At 28.9% G+C, this 21,198-nt stretch overlaps 5 protein-coding genes across 5 annotated transcripts; 4 read left to right on the top strand and 1 right to left on the bottom strand.

Annotated features, from left to right (window-relative positions):
* The first annotated feature begins 396 nt into the window (after positions 1-396).
* LOC123294969 (chymotrypsin-1-like) lies at positions 397-1,313 on the top strand. The gene is made up of 2 exons (XM_044876158.1): positions 397-437; positions 975-1,313. The coding sequence occupies exons 1-2, from the start codon at positions 405-407 to the stop codon at positions 1,311-1,313; spliced, it is 372 nt and encodes a 123-aa protein (XP_044732093.1). The 5' UTR covers positions 397-404.
* A 274-nt stretch (positions 1,314-1,587) lies between these two features.
* Positions 1,588-9,224, bottom strand: LOC123294967 (cytochrome P450 4C1-like). The gene is made up of 10 exons (XM_044876156.1): positions 9,033-9,224; positions 8,733-8,839; positions 5,892-5,976; positions 5,631-5,819; positions 3,678-3,747; positions 3,378-3,562; positions 2,702-2,880; positions 2,445-2,613; positions 1,877-2,056; positions 1,588-1,745 (listed from the first exon to the last, which is right to left on the bottom strand). Exons 1-10 carry the CDS (start codon positions 9,193-9,195, stop codon positions 1,588-1,590), a joined length of 1,485 nt encoding a protein of 494 aa, XP_044732091.1. The 5' UTR covers positions 9,196-9,224.
* Positions 9,225-13,234: 4,010 nt separating this feature from the next.
* Positions 13,235-16,595, top strand: LOC123295212 (facilitated trehalose transporter Tret1-like). The gene is made up of 4 exons (XM_044876465.1): positions 13,235-13,587; positions 13,718-14,034; positions 14,458-14,857; positions 15,550-16,595. Exons 1-4 carry the CDS (start codon positions 13,491-13,493, stop codon positions 16,185-16,187), a joined length of 1,452 nt encoding a protein of 483 aa, XP_044732400.1. The 5' UTR covers positions 13,235-13,490; the 3' UTR covers positions 16,188-16,595.
* Positions 16,596-17,665: 1,070 nt separating this feature from the next.
* On the top strand, positions 17,666-19,593 carry LOC123295186 (leucine-rich repeat-containing protein 15-like; the record flags this gene model as incomplete). Its single annotated transcript, XM_044876433.1, has 2 exons — positions 17,666-17,848; positions 18,172-19,593. Coding segments are annotated over exons 1-2 (1,569 nt in total), but the record flags the coding sequence as incomplete, so codon positions are not given.
* A 6-nt stretch (positions 19,594-19,599) lies between these two features.
* Positions 19,600-20,496, top strand: LOC123295187 (leucine-rich repeat-containing protein 3-like; the record flags this gene model as incomplete). Its single annotated transcript, XM_044876435.1, has 1 exon — positions 19,600-20,496. A coding segment is annotated over one exon (507 nt), but the record flags the coding sequence as incomplete, so codon positions are not given.
* Between the last annotated feature and the right edge of the window lie 702 nt (positions 20,497-21,198).

Genomic DNA, 21,198 nt, shown 5'->3' with positions numbered 1-21,198 from the left:
GTTCAACTTTACACGCTTGGACATGATGGTTCGTATGGGTATTCTTGTAGTGGAGTAATATTGAAAACAAGAATAATTCTAACTGCTGCACATTGTGTTCTCGAGACTTATTATTACAATAATTCTTTGATGTTATACCACGGCTCAACATTTTTGGAAGAGAAACCCCCAAATCTAATAGTACCCGCAAAAAATATCAAATTACATCCAAAATTTACAAAATATGATGTTGCATTGCTTAAGGTATAGTCTAGCTGGCAAGTTGAAAATGATGAAAAATAGAGATAATGCTCTTAAAAATATGTGCTCTTAAAATAAATTTTCAGCTCAACCAGAAGTTAACATATTCAGAAAAAACTGGACCAATAAGTATAACTACTGTTGATTTTACAAAGCCTGGTTATATGAAAACGGGAACATTACTTGGATGGGGTGCTGTAAGTCAAATTAATTTTGAATTAAGAAAGTATTTGGAGTTTTGCAATAAAGTCTAACCAGGGAAAAATTAATTATATATCAGGATATCTCCAATGATTGAAAATATAGATTTTCCTAACAAAAAGACACAAAAAATTTATTCGGCAAAATAAACACACTTTCTTGCCATAATCTCTTCAGCCATCTATTATATGTATAAATAAAATTGATAATAACATAACCTACAATTACTATGAAAGCCATCAACTAATTAGTAATTAATGCACATTATTTTTACCTGTATGATGTCACATCATGGCAACTTTTAATTTTAATGTAATAAAACAATAATGTGCTTTTATGACTCAAAATCAGAATATTTAAGTATATTTCTTTCTACATAAATTTTAATTTTTATCAAATTTCATAATTACTTTTTCCCTCGATAGTACCCTATATCCATTAATATCAGAAAATGTAGGAATAAGCGTTTGGAAAATTTTGACTCTAAAAATAAAATATTTGAAATTCATTAATTTATTCTTTACTTTTCTTAGTTTCAGCCAGGGAATCAGCCCAGTTCTTTTTTAAGACGTATTGAGCTTGAAATATCACAAGATGTATTATGCAAAGAAGAATTTCCAAAATTATTTGGTGAACAAAATTTTTGCACAATATATACACGAACTGAAAATTACGGAGCGTGTGTTGGTGATTCTGGTGGACCTTTTGTAGTTGGTTCATCAGATCGTCGTAAGGTATTTGGTATTCTTTCCAAGGGCCCAGCTTATTGTTCATCAAATAGAACAGAGCCAGTGGCTGGATTATTTGCTCGACTAACAAATAAAGATATTGCAGATTGGATTAAGAAGACTAGCAAGAAACTAAATGACTAATAGCTCAATTGTTGTTAACCAATAAAAAATAGCTTAAACAAGAGTTGCAGAGTTTGATGGGGATAACGCTGTTGATATGTTCTTATGCTAGCAGTATTTTACTAGGATAGGGTTTTTTTTTTTACACCGTGACCTGCAGCGAGTGATATCCTGGAATAATGCATATATTTACTGCACGATTTTGTTAATTACATGTATAATATTTTTTTATTTAAATAAAAAAAATCATACAAAATAAATTAAACTAAAAAAATACAATTAATTTATGTTATTTTTATCGTGTCTCTAATCTGATACGAAAACCATTTACAGGTTTTAAAAATAATTCCATTTTTAATTCTATATTTTCTAAGTTTACATCAGAGTATATTTTATATTTTCGTAAAATTGATGTTAAAATTATTTTCATTGATAAATATGCGAATTTTGGACCTAAAAATAGATAATTTAATTATTTTATTGGTCTATGCGTCAAGGTTTATATCGCTGTATTAAACTAATATAGTTCCAATTATTTATATTTTTCTTGATAACTCTGCTACCATCAAAAGTTGTAAACTTACCTATACAACCTCTTGCTCCACCACCAAAAGGTATATATGCGTATGGATGTCTCTTTGCTGTTTCTTCAGGTAAAAATCGATTAGGCTCAAACTTCAATGGATCTGGATAAATGTCCGAAGATCGATGTAATTCTAGTACACAAATGATACAGTTCGTGTTGGCAGGTACTATTACATTTGCTAAAATTATTTAAAAGTTGTTTTTTTTTAATAATATTAATGAGAATAAAATATTGGGACCAAAGAGTTTTTGGCAGTGAGTTCCCTTGTGTGCTTGTCATAATCATATGTCATAATCATATGATGCATAGAGATTTTGGCAGTCTTCCCTCTCGTAAATATCGCCCCCTCTCGTAAAGTTTTAGGTCCTGGAGTTCTCTATTTGCATAAGCTTTTTGATAGGGACAGATATTCAAAAAGTATCTGATAACTTTGGCACCATTTAAACTTTTCTAATTTATAAAAAAATAATGCAAGCACTGACACTCAACACTTTCTATACAGGGTATTTCAACAATTAACTCAGTCAATTGTTTGTTTTCACTTGTTTTAAATTGGCTTAACTTACGCAATTGAACGTCGGTAGTTACTTTTCGTGCCAGTAATGGAGTAGGAGCAAATAATCTCATTGTCTCTTTTATAACCATTTCTAAATATTGCATTGATTTGATATCATCCAGTGTACATTCTCTATCGCTATTTCCAAAAACACTAATGATTTCCTCATGAACTTTATCCTAAAGATAAGGAGAAGAAATTTTAATAAATTTCTAAAAAGGGCAGATTTCAGATCAATTTCACTCAGGAAATAGGTATAATACTAACTTGTATATCTTGTAAAACTCCTAAAGCCATTAATGCAAAACTCATTACGTATGCGGTTGTGTCACTACCAGCGATAATCATTGTATCCACTTCATTGACAACGCTCGTTTCCGATATTGGAAAACCAGATTCTTTAGCATATATTATATGCTCTAAAAAAGGTTTTTGAATTTTATTTCCTATAAAAAAATTGAAATTAATAGTTATATTTAGATTTTGGCATATTTGGTGGCATTATGGGATATTTTCAAGCAAATCAACACCCTGCGTCCTCACTTCATGCTATAAGCAACGACAATAAGTAGCAAGTGACAACTGGAAACTGAATTTTATTCACAAATATAGATTAATGTTTGCTATAATGTCATATTACTAAGGTTTTCTTAACTTCATGTGGCTTATAATCTTTACAGAAAAGAATTATTCCTCTCACAAGAAGTATGTTAGGAATGCTTTTTTATAAATCGAAAATCTGAAACGATATTTAAATTGTTGTACGAAAAATTTGAAATAATGGTTATGAAGCTATATATATAAAGTTCGAACCAGCAGAAAATCGAGTGTAAAAACCATAGAAACTTAAATTTTTTTAACAGATGATATTTAAAATTTCAGTTGCTCAGCGAAGCGGGTGGTTTAACTACTATATAAAAACTATCGAATAATTATGTAATACCTGTATAATTTGCATCAGACAATTTCTTTCTAATTTCTAAAGTTTTCTCTTGAATAATATTCGATGAAATTCTTTTCATGTATTGAGTTTCTTGCATGAGTTTTTTGCCAAAATTTGAATGGTTAAAAGTAATATTTGTGTGCAACCAAAATTTTCCCATCCACAAAACTACCAAACGTGTTATTCTAAAAACAATTTGAAATACATAATTAGAAAAATGTTTTTGGAAGCAGATACAGTAGAGTCTCAGTTTTTTTCTGAAACTCTACTGTATCAATTTTATTTTGAAAATAAATTTACCTTTTCATATATTTTAAATAATATGGAAGTTGTCCATTTTGAAAGTCAACTGAGAAATCCAAATTGGTTTCTTGAACAAAGAAAACTTCTTAGGTAACATTTTCTTGAAAAACAAACTCTATTTGATACACATAATTAGATCAGAATTTTGAAATTTTATAAAAGTTTGTGACATTAGATATTTTTATTCATTCGTTCAATAGGGGGTTGTTTGGAGACCTTAAATCTGATTTGGCCCATTCGCGAAATTAACCCTTTCAACGCCATTAACTTTTAAATAACTTTTTTCCGCTTTTTTTTTGCGACTTGGCTGCGTTCTATCTTCGGACTCAATTTTCTCGCTAATAGTTTTTTAATAGTACATCTTCCTCTATAAGAGATATCAAGCTAAAATTTGTTTAGGATCTGCTTAGGAATGCTTAGGGCCTTAAAAGTTAGGTCGAGTTCGTAAATGATCAACATAGGTCAATTGGGTCTTTGGACTATACGACCCATCTCTTAAACCTTCAATCAGTTAAACTTCAATCAGTGGTCGTTTGAAAGTTTCTCAAAAAACGAAAAAAAAATATAGAAAATACTTGCGTAAATGTTCGAAAACAATTAACTCATTCAATTGTTAGTTTTTCCTTGTTCTCTTCAAGATACATAAGCTACTGTGTACTTATAGAGATTATCCACTAAAGAACTGAATGCTCAATTCCGCCATATTCGGACTCATTAAACAATGATCAACAGGTATTTTATAATCAATTTCTGATTAATTACTTGATCAGCTAATTTAAATATGTAATTATACATAAATAAATAGTTGCATTACCTGCCTACATCAATAAAAATTTTAATATTAACAAGTTATTTCCTGTTTTTTAAATTCCCATAGCGTGTGCGAATAATAAAATAATTTCATTTGAGTCTTAATTAATTAAAAAAAGTCAATTTTATTAATTATTAGCTAAAATATACGTTTTAGAAAATCCCATTATAGACAGGATTCAGATTTGTAAACATGGTTTCAATTGCATCATGTCAATTAACTTAATATAGCTTATTAGAAAGTTTTCACTTTAAACTTACCGCTTTGCTCGACTGAATGGGTGGGAAAATTTCTTGATTATTTTTATATTTTATTATCTGAAAGATGTATAAGCGCCAGGGCAATTTTGGATAAAAAGATTGATTTTTTGTTTTTTATACAACTTTAACTTTCAATATTTCGAAAATCAAGGTAGATATCGAAAAATTGTATGCTTATTATACCATATGTATATGAAAAATACCAAGGTATACTAAGTTTAGTCCCAAGTTTGTAACGATTAAAAATATTGATGCTATGAACAAAATTTTGGTATAGGTGTTCATAAAATCACCTAATTAGTCCATTTCCGATTGTCTGTTTGTCGTTTGTCCGTCTGTCATCACGATTACTAAAAAACGAAAAGAGATATCAAGCTGAAATTTTTATAGCGTGCTGAGGACGTAAAAAGTGAGGTCGAGTTCGTAAATGAGCAACCTAGGTGAATTGGGTCTTGGGTCCCTAGGACCCATTTTGTAAACCGTAAGAGATAGAACAAAAGTTTAAATGTAAAAAATGTTCCTTATAAAAAAATAAACTTTTGTTGGAAACATTTTTTCGTAAACATCACTGTTTACCCATGAGAGCGCAAATTGTAGTATTATATGGGTATATCAGTTATATGTGAGTGACATGTATGTATGTGTAATGTGACAGCATAATTAACACTATCTATACATGGTATTTCAACAATTAACTCAGTCAATTGTTTGTTTTCACTTGTTTTTCATATACATTCATGAAGTTATAACAAAATTCATCATCAAAATTGAAAATAAGGTACAAGTAACTCAAAACACAAGTTTAAACTTTAACGTGGTAAAACTTGTATTTTCAAAGAGTTTTTAATAAAAATTAATTTTTTGAAATATTTTACTTACCAAACAGAATATCTAAAGTACAAGCGAATAAAGAATCGTAACAATCAAAATATTTATCTTCGCTAGTTCGTGTTTCTAATTTTTTACACAACACATTACTTTTCGCAACCATTTTTTTATGAAAACTATTAACAATTTTTGTATTAAATGTTGGATTAATTAATTTACGACGGTGTTTCCATATCTGTGCTAAAAAAATTGATTTTCTTTCGTTAAGAAAGTTCGTAAAATATATATAGTGAAGTTATTGAGTCAATTTACCAGGAGCTATAAAAAGTCCATCGCCAGCAAATATTGATGTAAATTTCAAATAATAATCTTTTTCAACACTATTGGTTAATATTGCCTAAAATATAATAATTTTTATTAATTCTATTGAGAATAGGTCTGGTACGACTTCTATATACTATAACAGGCTAAAATACCGTGCCAAATAGCGTCTGCTCTTATTAACCTGAGCGAATTATTAACTGAAAATATTTATCGATAATTGTAGGCATGAACACAGGCAAATATGTCATTGACGTTGAAAACTTTTGGCTCATGAATTTTTTATACCATGTATATATGAAATATACAGCGTACTCAGGACGTAAAAAGTGAGGTCAAGTTCGTAAATGAGCATCATAGGTCAATTGGGTCTTGGGTCCGTAGGACACATCTTGTAAACCGTTAGAGATAGAACAAAAGTTTAAATGTAAAAAATGTTCCTTATCAAAAATTAAACAACTTTTGTTTGAAACATTTTTTCGTAAACATCACTGTTTACCGGCGCCAATTAGGCGGAAATTTTATAATATGTACTATACTTGATTATCAGTTATGTATGTGTCACATGTTTGTATGTGTAATGTGATAAAGAAATCAACACTGACTATGCATGGTATTTCAACAATTAACTCAGTCAATTGTTTGTTTTCACTTGTTAAGTCGCATTTTCTCCGAAAGCTAAAGATTCTCAAATGTTTTCTTGATTAACGATTTTTTTAATACCTTATATTTATAAATATTGACCCATTTCAAAAAACGGTTAAACGTATACAAAAATTCTATTTCAAAAACGGTTGAACGTATAAAAAAATTTCAAACAAAAGTGGTAGAAAATTTTATTTATCCTCTACTTTTTTTATAATAAATGTTAATACGATTGTAGCAAAAGGAAACGAGATATTTTTAAAAAAATCTTTTTTTCGCGACCTTTGATCTTGAACAGGGGCGTAGGAACGAAATTTTTGCTGGGTGGCAGGTTCGAAATTTTTACCTCCCCCCCCTAAATATTCGATGATAATAATTTTGTATAAAATATGTTTGTGATTGTTAATTGATATTATACCAGACAGTTTTTGTTAGTTGTAAATAATTTTTGCAAAATTTTTCTTTTCATTTTCTTCACTTTTATTTATACAATGTATCTAATTACATTTTTAGTTTTTACAAACTTTTACACTATACAAGTGCTTGCTAAAATTAAAAAGTCAATACAAAAGTCTTAAATAATACTTCACATTTTTTCAACCTTAAACCTAGATTTTGCTAAACACAGATTTGCGTTTTTCTGACCGTGCCACAAATTCTTTCATTATAATATTTAAATCTAAAGCAGCTGTAAGTTCTTTATGTACATGTAATAGCAAAAGGTGTGTGAGGCGCTTTTGGGACATCGAATTTCTTAAATAAGTTTTCAATCTTCTCAAAGCGCTAAAAGATCGTTCAGAAGTCGCGGCAGACGCAGGCACGGTTAGGATCAAAATTATCAGTAAAATTACTTCATCTAACATATCCCTGGTTGTCGACGGTAGATTCGCGAGTTTTTCGCTCAATTCGGAACAGTTGGAACTTGCAATATCGGGCACGCTTTGGAGCAGAAAAAGTTGAGCATGCAATCTGCTAATATTAAAATCTTCAGCAAAGACACCGAGTTCTTACGCGAGCTTGGTTTCGTCGCCAACTAAACCTTTAGTCGCGTTCAACAGTACAGCTTCGAGTACTGTTGAACAATACAAGTTTAAACAGACCTAACTAAACGAGGAGAAATTGAATACACATACACACACAACGTTTTATTGCTTATATTGTAGATAGGAAGGAGAATTGTAAAAATATATAAAATTGAAAGTATTTTTCCTACCAATAATGAAAAGTAAAGGAAAATTTTGAAATTTTTGCAAATGTATACTTTGCAAATGCTATTTGCTATGTTAAGGCTATCTTGAATTTTTTCGAATTTAATTATATATTCGTTTTGAAAATGAAAATTGGGGAAATTAATGAAAATTTTGAAAAATGAAGCTAGACATAACAGGTAGATTTGAAAGTAGTACAACATATCCAAATTTCAAATTGAAATAATATTTGGTTCAACAGATTGGTAGGAAAAACGATCTAAAATTTAATACATTGATAAAAAATATGTATAGAACACCCTTAAGACACAAGACACAATTTTAACTTTTAATTTGTAACTAACAGTGCACTTGAACAAGATAAACTGAAGTAAACTCGCACGATGCATGCTTTTAAAGTAGTTGGACGATTGTTTAAACAGGAGATACTTACAATAGTGACAATAAAGGTGTCCATTTTGGTTGTCCTATTGGCTATGAAAAACAATAAATTCTAAAAATAAGTTGTTAATCCGAAGGTAAAAATATGCATCAGTTACAAACCATCAAAAGTACTATCCAGAGGATTATCGATGAGTCATCTAATCCTCTCTTAGACTAGAAAGGTCAATTGTTAGTGAAAAACTATTGTTTTGCCCTTAAAATTATCCTACACGAAATTTTAATAGAGCAATAAAATTTTTAATCTCTTCAACAAAGGGGCATGGCCCACCCAGGGAAATTCCTGGGTGGGCAGCTGCCCACCCTGCCGATACGGCTCCTACGCCCCTGATCTTGAACATCTAAGGACGCACACACGTGATCATATGTAACTTTTGAGGCAACATTTATACTATCAAAATAAAGGTTTTGTAAAAAAATTCAGCAAAAATTCCGTTAGATTCCAAGGTTGACAACTTTTTTTTGACAAAGTCGATAGGGTTACATAGTACTAAAGCCTGTTAACAAAATTAAAAAAAAAAAAAATGTAAAATTGTACCTCAATATCTTCAGGTTTCGATACAACCAGATACAAACTGTATCCCATCCATGCCCGACATATATTACCATATTTTTTCACTAGATTTGATGTTAATCTTAAAAATCCTAAAATATTAAAGAATTAAAATAATTATTATTATTATTAATAATAAAAAGTTATAGTTAATGTTGACAAAAAAAAAAAAATTCGAGATTACTCGACAAGTTATTTGTCTTAGTATCATAAATAAACATCAATTTTAACCGAAAGGTATAAGTAATAATGGAAAAAATATAATAAGGAATAATGAATATTTACCTTTAGGTCCGTCGATAACTGTATACCACATTCCTAAAAACGGTAAACCCCATGGACCCGGTACTTGTTTTGCTAACAGACTAAGTTTTCGATTTTGGAAACGAAATATTGTATCAAAAACAATAAATAAAATGAATATAATTGAAAATAATATTAGAAACATATTGCTTTTGTAAAAAAATATCAAATTTATTTTATATGCAAATCAATTTAATAAAAGTTAAAAAACTACTTTTTCTTAATCAACTATTTAGTTGCTTCTTGCCTTTACTGTTAAATTATAATAAATAGCAGATTTTCTGATAGAATCTTAATGTACCGGCAGAATATTTATTTAAAAAAAAAAAGTTATTTCAATTGCTATGCGAAAATTTCTATATAGTCTATTAAATCGAATATCATGGTAATAAAGATAAAATTATATTTATTAGGTTGTAAATACTTTGTAAAAAAAAGTCAACCTTTCAGGAGCGTTCTTAAGTCTCTTTTTTGAGGGGTAGTTGGGGGTTTTAATTCTAGATGAAGTATTTGTGCATATTTTCGTTTATTTTTCGACTTTCTAGCTTCAAAATTGACCGAGATATGCCAATTTTAGAATGGGAATTTTTTTGTTCATTCAATCAAAAATGAAAAAGTATCTATCTTGTAAACCGTTAGAGATAGAACAAAAGTTTAAATATAAAAGTTATTCCTTATAAAAAAATAAACAACTTTTATTTGAAGCATTCTTTCGTAATCACTGTGTTTACCCGTGAGGGCGCAACTTAAATTTGGTGATCATTTTCTCCATAACTATAAAAAAAAAGCGTGTTGATTCTTTTCAAGTTAATTTCAACTAGTGGTTTTATGAAACATTCTAGAAAAAAAAAAATCCAGAGAAAACTTGCGATAAGTTCGAAATTTTCGTAAATTTTTGAAATTGTTTAGTGAAGTTTAAGAGAAGTTAACTAACACTGACTTTGATAGGTAATTTCTCTTAAACCGTTCAGAGAATCGATATGAATTTTTCTCACAAAGGACTTTTTAGCATGAACATGTAATCTGTAAGTTGAAATCGAAGGATTTCATACAACAATATTATGTAAATTATGTTTAGAAAAAACATTATTGATAATAATTACACAATAAGTAAAACCTACTAAAGTAAATTATTTATTAATGAATATTCATGATCTGGTATGGGTAATAAATTTTAATCCATTTGAATTAAAACTTCCTTATTGCTATTGCAGTTGAAGGAAAAAAAGGTCGCGAAAAAAATAGAGCTACAATAATTCCACAATAACATATTCCAAATAAGTTTTATACAGGGCTTTTTTAAAATTGAGTGTGAAAAAACTTGACCTAGGTTTTTAAGCTCAATGAAAAGTTCAATCTACTCCATAAATGGTAATCGATAGATGAACACTTTAAATTAGAAAGTTGTTATTGATTAAAACAACAATTTTGTTCGAAACAACTTTCCGCAAACCGTACAGTTTAGGCAAAAACGGACTGAAAAGTTTTATCCAAAATTATTATTGTATCGTATAATTGTTATTGCAAAATTCTCTCTCGAAACTCTTCGAAAAAAAATTTCCAAGAAATCCATTAAAAGTGGTTTGTTTTTCTATTAAAACCATTTTTTGTTCCAAAATTTTTCCATCAATTACTGTCTAAACTATTTTTAAAAAAACTTTTCAAACAAAAAATGTTAGCTTATGTATAAAGAACAACTTTCTGATTTAAGGCGGTCATTAAATGTTTGTCAGTTATGAATCAGAGTGAGGTTTTAATTGAACCTAAAAATTTGGATCGAATTCGATGCCGGTATAAGATGTGTGCCTTTGAAACTATAATTTTCCCTTTCAAGTATTTTCCGCGACTAAATTGATTTATCGAGTTTCAAGTATATGCCAACTTAAAAAAGACACACACTGTATAGACTATCTCAAAATCATAAAAAAATTTTGTTTTTGAAAATTTCGAAAAATTCTTAGGGATAATTTCTTGTTCGTTGTTTGAAAATGAGAGTCTCCTTAAGTTAAGTTCTAGGAACTCTTTATACAAGAACATTGGTAGAAAAGGGTAAGGGTCACGTGGATGAAATACCATGATTTATAATAATAATTTTTATAAACAAACGTCAATAATAGAAAAATGTAAAATTATATTATAAAAATATTTAATTTATTGTTGTGGAATGTATCGTATCCTTGACTTAAGAGAAATAATTCTTAGAAGTTCATGAATACTCTCAGATGTGCTCTTTCATATACAGAATGTTCGATTTACATCTAGGCATATAAATATCACCAGTATGACAGAGTACATGCGTTAAGCAATGCATCTAAGTAAGAGGTATTAAAGATGTTATATGAAATTGCAAAAGTGACTTTTATCGTGGCTTATCTGTTGTAGTTCATCTATTCAATTAAGAAACTCCCACTCTCCAAGCGTCTTACAACTATCTCAACGCATATCGAAGCTTCAACACATGTTATATAACACCTCTTACTTAGATGCATTGCCTAACGCATGTATTCTGTCATACTCGTGATATTTATATGCCTACATTTAAATCGCACATTCTGTATAATACGTTCAACGTTGTATGCAACAAATTAGAAAGAATTCCTATTTTCAGTGTTTATGTAACAGATGATGTAATAGCGAATGACGTTTTTTGAAAAACACCAATTGGAAATTAGTTACAAATCTGACTACATTATAATGTAATAAAATCTTACCGCTGCATATTTAGGAAACCTTACCTTAAGTACAAGGAGCATTTTTATTTAAAATTAAGTTAAATTAAAAACTAGTGAAAACAAACAATTGACTGAGTGAATTGTTGAAATACTACATTGTGTAGACAGTGATGATTACGTAATCGTTTAAGTAAAGATCGATTACGTAATCGATATCAGTTGTGTATATATAACACAACTGTGGAGTCACACACACATAATTGACATTCTTCCTTAAACTAAATACCTTCAAATTAAGATTTGTGTCGCAAAATCTCCACATAGAAAAGCTAACTATTAGCAGCCAAGTAATTTTCTAATATTGTTTTATTTTCCAGTCAATAACAACGTATTGATAGCTAATAAACTGCATGCAGATTACAGATTCCTGATAAATTTATTAACATCATCTGATAACTTTCTTACCAGTTAATATCTGATTTTATTTTTTTTAGTACCTATGAATCTTATCATACTGGCATTAAAAATAATAATTAACATCATATCTTTAAGATATTTTGAGTATCCTGTGTGTGACGTGTTCATTTAAAAATTAATCTATATATTTCAAATTAAATTGGGTAATGAAGTAGGTACTTCTTGATAAGCAATTATGATATGGTTCTGTGTACAGTAGCCATGGCGTAAAAGTTGCTTTTTTTCATAATAGGCAAGCAGCTTCGTGTTTGATAAGAAAATAAACTTCTAACATTTTCAATAGCGTGAATAATTAAAAGGATCCCGCAATATTAGATATGCAAATTTTTTTAACCCACCCTAAAATATTCTTTGGATCATTCTGATCAAAAGCTGTCACAGCCACAAAAATTTTTAACGAGTAGTTTCCGAGCTACAGACCATAAAATGATACAAAATGCTAGCAGACATATCACTTCCTGACTATTAACAATCAAACCATGTTACTGTTTTTCGGGCATTTGGGAGCAGAGAGTAGAGGATAAATGTGCGGCAGGAGTGTGTAACGTTTGTGCGATCATTATGGAGATTATTTGATAAAGGCCAGAAATGTTTCTCAATTTTTATTAATTTATCTATTTCAAAAAATGGCCGTTCTGCCATATATATGGGTTTATGGATTTTTTACGTGCGATTTTCTAGAATATAACTTTATAGAGTTACCATTTTACCTGTTAGTATGCACTGATAGCAATGGACCTGGGACTGAATCTATTTTCAATACACGAAATGCCTTCTTGAGACTTTTTCTAACGGCTGGTCTAAAAATGAAAAATTTTGGTGAAATATAAACTTTTTTTCTTTCACCTTATATACAATCCATAATAGAAGTTTACATCATTACCGATAAGCGAAGAATGTAATCAGATTATATTTATAAGTGGACATTAGCAAATCATTAGATTGTTTTAAAAAAAAATTATATATAATATAAAATCAGTGTATACGTATTAGTTGAATTAAATAATTTTATACCTGATTGAATACTTGTCTTATTACATAAGACCTTCGGTATAAAAAATCTCGTAAATTTCGGTTAAAATTTTTGTTGATTTAATATTCTAAAAATGGAAATATTACGCGAAAAAGTTTTTGTCATCAAAGTAAAACGTAAATAATAACTAAATCGCGTTAAATGAGAAAAAGTTTAACTTTGAATTCATTATAATTCGTATTTTATATTCATTATTGGACTGTTTGGAAATTTATACATAATTTTGTTAAAACTTTCTGGAATAGTTTTCGTACAAAAATGGAAGGAAAACAGAAAAAAGTGTCTGTAATATCAAGACTAACATTTGTATTAGAAACACCACATCAACGAAATCAGTATATGGCTGGTTTTTTAGGTAAGTCTTCAAAATTGTTATTTCTTATCGTTGTTTCTGCGAAATCTAGACACTCTTTGAAAAACTTTTCCAATAAATGTTGTTTCTTTTTCTATAAAGACCTAATTTGGTATCATTTTGTTTATTTCAGCCACAATTGTAATGTTTATGGCTGGAACATGTATTGGATGGGCTTCACCAACACAAATTAAATTAAACGATGGAGATACACCATTCGAATGCTCAGAAAGTGATTGGGCCTGGGCTGTTTCATTTTTAACATTAGCAGGTGTACCGTGGGCTATATTTGCTGGAAAATTTGCGGATATATTAGGACGACGTTTTACATTACTATTAGCTGGACCGATATATTTGGTTGGATGGATCATAACATATTTTTCATACAGTTGTTATGCTTTATTTGCTGCCAGATTGATATCGGGTGGTGGTGTTGCTGTTGGTGGAGCAGTAAGTGCCTAATTTTAAAAAAAAACAAGAGGTGTCGTGGGACTCCCGGTAGGAACTATGTTCCTGTCGTATCTTCGTGCATTATAAATGTAGTACTTACTTTTTTTACTCAGATTTGCTTTGATTTTTTCTGCTGGTTTGAATGATTGATTATGCTCATGTTCAATTTTGTAAGATCATTTTGTGCTTTTTAAAAAACACACAAATTGTTGCACATTTTTTGGTTTTACGTCCTAACCAGCAAACAAATTATGATGTGCGATAAGGAACATAGTTCAAATATTAGTGGTATATATCCGGGAGTGTGATGTTTTACTTGGACCTTTTTTCCCCAATTTCCGATATCAAAAAACCAAACCTTCCCTTTTTTTTATATTAATTGCTAATAATTTTTGCAATTCTCAATGTGAATTTGAATTTCAGGTTTGTGCTTTATACATTGGTGAAATATGTGAACCAGATATTCGTGGTCGAGTTGGAACTTTGGTAATGTTCATGAATAATTGTGGCGTGCTATTTTCCTTGTGCGTTGGTCCATATGTATCGAACGGTGCATTTGTAATAATTTTATCGACCATTCCGATTATATTTTTTGCAACATTTTATTGGATGCCCGAAACACCATATTACAGATTACGGCAAGGTAGACGAGACGAAGCTATGAAATGTTTATTAAAGTTTCGTGGTTTAACAGATGATAAGAATCTAGAAAATGAATTGGACGCGATGCAACGTAGTGTTGTGGCTGAAATGGAGAATAAAACATCAGTTCTTGAATTATTTAAACAACCGATGACTCGAAAAGCTTTGATTATTGTTTTAGGTAAGTTTTTATTATATTATATTAGGGCATTTGCCACTGTGGTTAGGGTAGGTTACAGTGGCTTTCCTGGGGTGGGCATACTTAGACCATAGGAACCGCCCTCAGCCAGTATGAAGAGGCCACTCCATGAACTATTTTCCACAATGAAAAGAGAGTAAAATTATATTAAAAACGGAGTAAAACCGTGTAAAACCAATTGGGCTGATTTTTTTATTCCTCAAATATCGCAACTTGGGTACTAAAAAATTTAAGTTGACCTTGAAATTTTAAGCTGCTAGTTGAAATGGCAGAATTGCTGACCAATTGATCAAAGTTGCTGACCAATTATGGGCAAATTGTGACCAATTGGGCTAACTTATTTATACTTCAAATATCGCAATTTAGCTGACCAATATTTAACTTCTTCTGATAACTCTCAACTCATTTTTTTGAATGAAAAACATAAATTTTGGACAAAAAATATAAATTGACAGATTGTAAATTATTTTCAAAATATTCTCAAAATTCATGGCAAGCTGAATCGATTAAAAAAGTTTTAGTTTCTTTTTGGTTTAACCTCCCAACCAGCAAACAAATCATAACGTGCGATAAGGAACACATAGTTCCAATAAAAAATGAAATACAATTTGTTGTCATGGTATATAAAATGTTGGAATTGAATCGTTGAAAATGAATTCTAACTTTTGTTACAGGTGTCAAAACAATTCAACATTTCAGTGGTATCGCAGCAATACAATCATTTATGCAACAAATTTTTGAAGAAACTGGATCAAATATCCCAGCAGCACTTGCAGCGATTATATGTGGTGTCGTTCAATTATTATCAGGAATGTTTTCCGCTTTCTTTGTGGATCGCTTCGGTCGTAAACCATTGCTACTCACTTCAACTTTTGGCTGTGCCGTAGCCCTGTTCTTTGTAGGACTATTTTTCTTCTTGAAAAATTTTATTGAATGTAATGTAACGTCCATTAATTGGTTACCATTAGTATCAATAATGTTTTTCATGACAGCCCAACCCATTGGTGTTGGATCATTATCGTACATTTTCTTAAGTGAATTATTTCCCACGAATTTAAAAGGTAATGCGGCAATAATAGCTACGATGTACGGTTCGTTTTCTTCATTTACTGTAACAAAATTATTTTCGGTTATTTCGGAAAATCTTGATTTGTTTGTAACATTTTGGATATGTTTTATAATAATGATTGGAGGTATAATCTTTACCATTTTTTGTGTTCGGGAAACAAAAGGTAAAACTCTTTCACAGATTCAAAATGATTTTCTTCATCATGGAAAAGGAAAAGCATCTATGGTGCAAGTGGTTGTATAAATTTCCAAACAGAACAATAATGCTTGTCTAATATGAATCCTGAAATAGTACATTATTAAAGTGTTTCGGCTGTCTTGTGTCAACTAGGCAATTTGTATGACGTGAATGTAAGAAAATACTCAAAAAATATCGTAAACTAGGCAATTTGTATGACGTAACTGTAAGAATAATGCTTTAAAAATATCGTAATAGCGTCAAAAATCAAAATTTTTTTATGTTCCCTGTTTGGAAAGCGTCGTAAGTTAATGTTGTGATCAAGAGACTTTGAACTATCTTTTACTGCAAAAAAATGGACATTCAGCGTACTTGCTCAAACAGCCGAACCACTTTAATTAATTCAATGAAATATTTCATGTCTAATGAATATTAAGTTAGCAATGCCATTAATAATTAATAATAATTGCAGTCCTTGATCAAAATATTTTTGATTGATTTCTATATTTTTTATCATGAGACTATTTGGCTGTTATCATTAATTATTTGTCTATTTTTTTTTTAAATACTTAAGATTATATTATTATTTTTTATTGTTATTTATTTTTAATAAAAAATTATTTTAATACAATCATATTGATAAATTTATTTTTCCCAATACAGACTTCATAATCCTTTTAAAAACATACAATTTATTTCGATTCGAATCGATAACAAACACAAATAATTATTATACAGGTGATTTTTTTAAAGTTTCCACCTTCATAATTCGAAAAGAAAATTAAGAGAAGAATTTCTCTAAACTGTGAAGTTAAAAATATTGTATTATTCTAAATTTTATTTCAATTTTTAAGTTATATAACAACTAAAAATAAATAAATTATTACAAAATATTAAAATTCTGTGAATGAAACATTTTATTTCATGGTCAACTTCTATCTATAAGTGACAATGAACAATTAACTGAGTTAACTGTTAAAATATCCTGTATAGACAATGTTGAATCATAGTGTTTGAACATTTATTTATATTATATATTTATTTCGAAAATTTTTCGATACAATTTCTAAAAATCCCTTTTTTGTTTTTCGAAAATATTTTACAAAACTCTACGTACAAATTTAACGCTGGATACCAGAAAATGGATGCCAGAATTTTTCCCTAATTTGATTCCTCACGGGAAAAAATAATGATATTTACGAAATTTGAATTATTATTTTAAAAGGAACATTTTTTAACTTTTGTTCTATCTATAATGGTACACAAGATGGGTTCTATGGACCCAAGACCTCATTGACTTATGTTGTTCATTTTGAAACTCAAACTCACGACAGAAGGACAGACGAACAGACGGACAACTGGAAATTGACTACTAATATTGTTTAAAGCATCAATATTTCTAAGCGTTACAAACTTGGGACTAAAATTAATATACCTTGATATATAATCACACATATACAGAGTATAATAACATAATGAAATAAATAAATAAAATACAAGAATATTTTTAAAACGGAATTCAATAAAGATGGTTATCTGTTTAGTTATATTAACAAATAAATAAATTTATTGAGGTAATAATGAATTTATTATTATTTTGTGTATTATTGCTATTATTCAATATTGATGTAATTCAATCATTTTGCGAACAAATTTTCGATGAAAACAATGTAAAAGTTCAATGTTATTATTCGGCCTTAACAGAAATTAATGATGTAGAAAATTCGGTAAGTAAAAATAATTGAATATTTGTTATTTATAAATTGACCTCGAAGAGATTGGGTTTTGTAGTAATAAAAAAAAGAAGCTGAGTTTGATGGGGGATATTATGTTTTAATATCAGATAGGATCCAGTTTTCAAAGTTGCTTTAATAGTCAATTTAGATCCTAGTAGGTAACAGATAGAATTATACTTTACATTAGAAAGATGATCCTAAAAGAAAAAGTAGCATTTCCTGAGAAAATGCGACCGCTAGCTGCAGAAAAATGCTTTAGCCAATAGTTATAGCCCGCAAATAAAAATAATATAATTTTTATTTCATTTTTGCAGGAAACATTCGCCGAATTGGATGTAGAAGCTGGACAATTAGAATATTTACCAAAATATGCATTCAATTATCCAAAATTAACCAGACTAACATTGCGAAGATGTGATATTCAAACAGTAGACAACGAAACATTTAGCAACCAACCATTATTAATTTACTTAGATCTTAGTGACAATAAACTGCAATCGTTACCATTAAATTTATTTCAAAATAACAAACAATTACAGAATTTAAAACTAAATGAGAATAAAATCTCGAATATAAATGAAGATACGTTCATAAGTTTGACTAGTTTAATAGAATTAGATTTAAGCCATAATCAATTATCAAATCTACCAAATATTTTTAAATCATTAACACAATTACAAGAATTAAATTTAAGTTGGAATCAAATAAAAAACATTCAAGCAGAATTATTTCAAGAAAATGTAAACTTAAAAACAGTTACTCTCGATTGGAATCCCATAATTCACATAAATTTTCAATCAGGGTCAGCCATTACCGAGTTAAATCTGAATTTTTGTAAATTATCAGAACTAAAACAATCTGATTTTATTAATTTACGAAACTTAAAAATTTTACGCGTTGGATTTAATCAAATTACTGAATTAGAACCGGACACATTTCAAGAAAATACACTTTTAATGGAATTAGATTTAAGTGATAATCGTTTAAAAGTAATACCACCGGGTTTGTTCAATCGATTACCTAATTTAAAAAAATTATCGATACGTGCAAATCAATTGAGTGAAATATCTTTGGATATATTTAAATATAATTTAAAGTTAGAAGAATTACGATTAGATGGAAATAAAATCACACAATTAGATTCACAAGTATTTCGATTTCTAACTAATTTAGAATTATTAGATTTATCTAGGAACCATTTAACCGTAATTCTAAACGATTCATTTGATCATTTAGTTAAGTTGAATTTTTTATCATTGGATTACAACGATATATCACAAATTGAACCGGATCTATTTGATAAGTTAATAAATTTAAAAAAGTTAAGATTAGGCTATAATAATTTAACTAGATTGGAACCAAATTTATTCTTTAAAAATATCGAATTAAATTTTTTAAGCTTGACAAAAATTGGTTTAACGGATATACCAAATGGGACATTTAATAGTTTTCATGAAGGAAATAAAAATGAAACTTCTGAATTACTTGAACTAGATTTAAGTGAAAATCGTTTAAGACATTTATCAGCGAATTCATTCTCTCCGCTGTCTCATTTAATAACATTCGATGTGAGTTTCAATAACATTGATTCAATTGATAGAAATTTATTTAAATCAATGAGAAATTTATCTGTTATAAAAATGAGCTATAACTGGTTGGATAATTTACCAGAAGATGTATTTGATAATTTAGAAAATGTTCTTAATTTAGATTTAGAAGGAAATCATTTAACAAACTTGGATCCAAAAATATTTAAAAATATGATTTCGTTAAGATTTTTGAATTTAGCTAATAATGAATTCGTATCGATCCCAACGGATTTATTTAATATACCTCAATTAAATTTAATCGATTTAAGTCGTAATGAACTGATTTATTTATCATCGAATATATTCGAAGGGGAAGATTGTGTTGTAGAAAGACTTAATATTGGATCGAATAAATTAACATACTTGGAAAATGATTTTCTAAAACGATCTAAATTAAAATATTTAGATTTACGAAATAATCCATGGCAGTGTGAATGTTTAAATGAAATTATCGATGAAATGTATCGATTGAATATGGAATTTCCAAAGAGAAGGGATTTTGATGGTACTTATCCATGTTGTGTTGTAACGGATAATAATACTTGTGTTCGTGAAACGTTTTTAAGTAGTGATTTATTCAAAAAATGGCCTAAGGATAGGAATAGGCTTGAATTGCTTAGTTTAGAAATTTATAATTTCCGCTATGGTTATGGTACGTAACTTTTGTATCGTATAAAGGTTGGACCATTTTAATCGATTATGGCTGATTGCTCGTTTTCTGTTTAACAAATCAAAAAATAACTTAAACAAAAGTTGTAGAGAGTTTGATGGGGAATCATGTTTTTTTGGACATATTTAATTAAGATAAGAAATAAAAAAACACTTTAAAGTAGAAAGTTGATCCTCATAAAAAAACTAATATATTTTAATTTAAACATTTTTTCGAAAAACGTTAGCTTTCGGAGGAAAAAAAATATGTCATTATTGCATTTAATCGAAAGAAAATAGGTAGACACAAGTTTTCAAGAAAAGTTGTAAAAGATTAAGGAAAATGAAATAAACCGCTCACTTTTTGCTAAATCCTGGTGGAATGTATACTTTTGGGTGTGAAAAATCATTAGCAAACCATGAGTTATTTGTGCAAATGTTTCTATTGTTTAATAAATGATAAATTGTTAATTGAAAAGTTGACTTAATAAAGTAATAAATAGGCAACTTGTACTACGTATATGTTATACATGTATCTGTAACAGTAATCTGAAATAATTAAGTATTGAAATAAAATAAAATATTCCAAATTGTCATTAAAAATTAATTAATTTGTTAATAAAAATACAATATATTTTGTTTTTAATTATTAACTGTCAAATATTTTTGTACACAAATAATTTGAAGAGCCATGGCGTCCTTGTTGATATGATATTTGAAGCAAAAAGTTTGGTGACTTCAAAATTTTGATTCCTTTATTACGGTTAATAAATAGTTTACTCTGCGCAAGTCCTCCGATAAAAAAAAAACTACAGTAGGAATTAAGGATATAAAAATACCTAAAAACAGTGCTCAAAGATAAAAAACAACAATCTTTGTTTTAAAACGTTTATTTATTTCATTGTGCTTGTTATTTAATACATAATATAATAAAGGTACTTCGGATCTACCGGGTGCCTTGTGTTAATTTACGTATTTTTTTGTTTTAGCTACAAATTTTAACTATTGACACATTCTATTTAAGTGGGAGTTGTACGGAATACGCTTAAATTTCAAATCTTTTTTTGGAACAAAATTATCTGATAAAGTTATTACGCATACTTT

Source organism: Chrysoperla carnea, chromosome 3, assembly GCF_905475395.1.
Source record: "Chrysoperla carnea chromosome 3, inChrCarn1.1, whole genome shotgun sequence".
In the NCBI taxonomy this organism is placed as follows: Eukaryota; Metazoa; Arthropoda; class Insecta; order Neuroptera; family Chrysopidae; genus Chrysoperla; species Chrysoperla carnea.
Note: the sequence above shows the minus strand (reverse complement) of the source record. Positions and strands in the feature narration are given on the sequence as shown.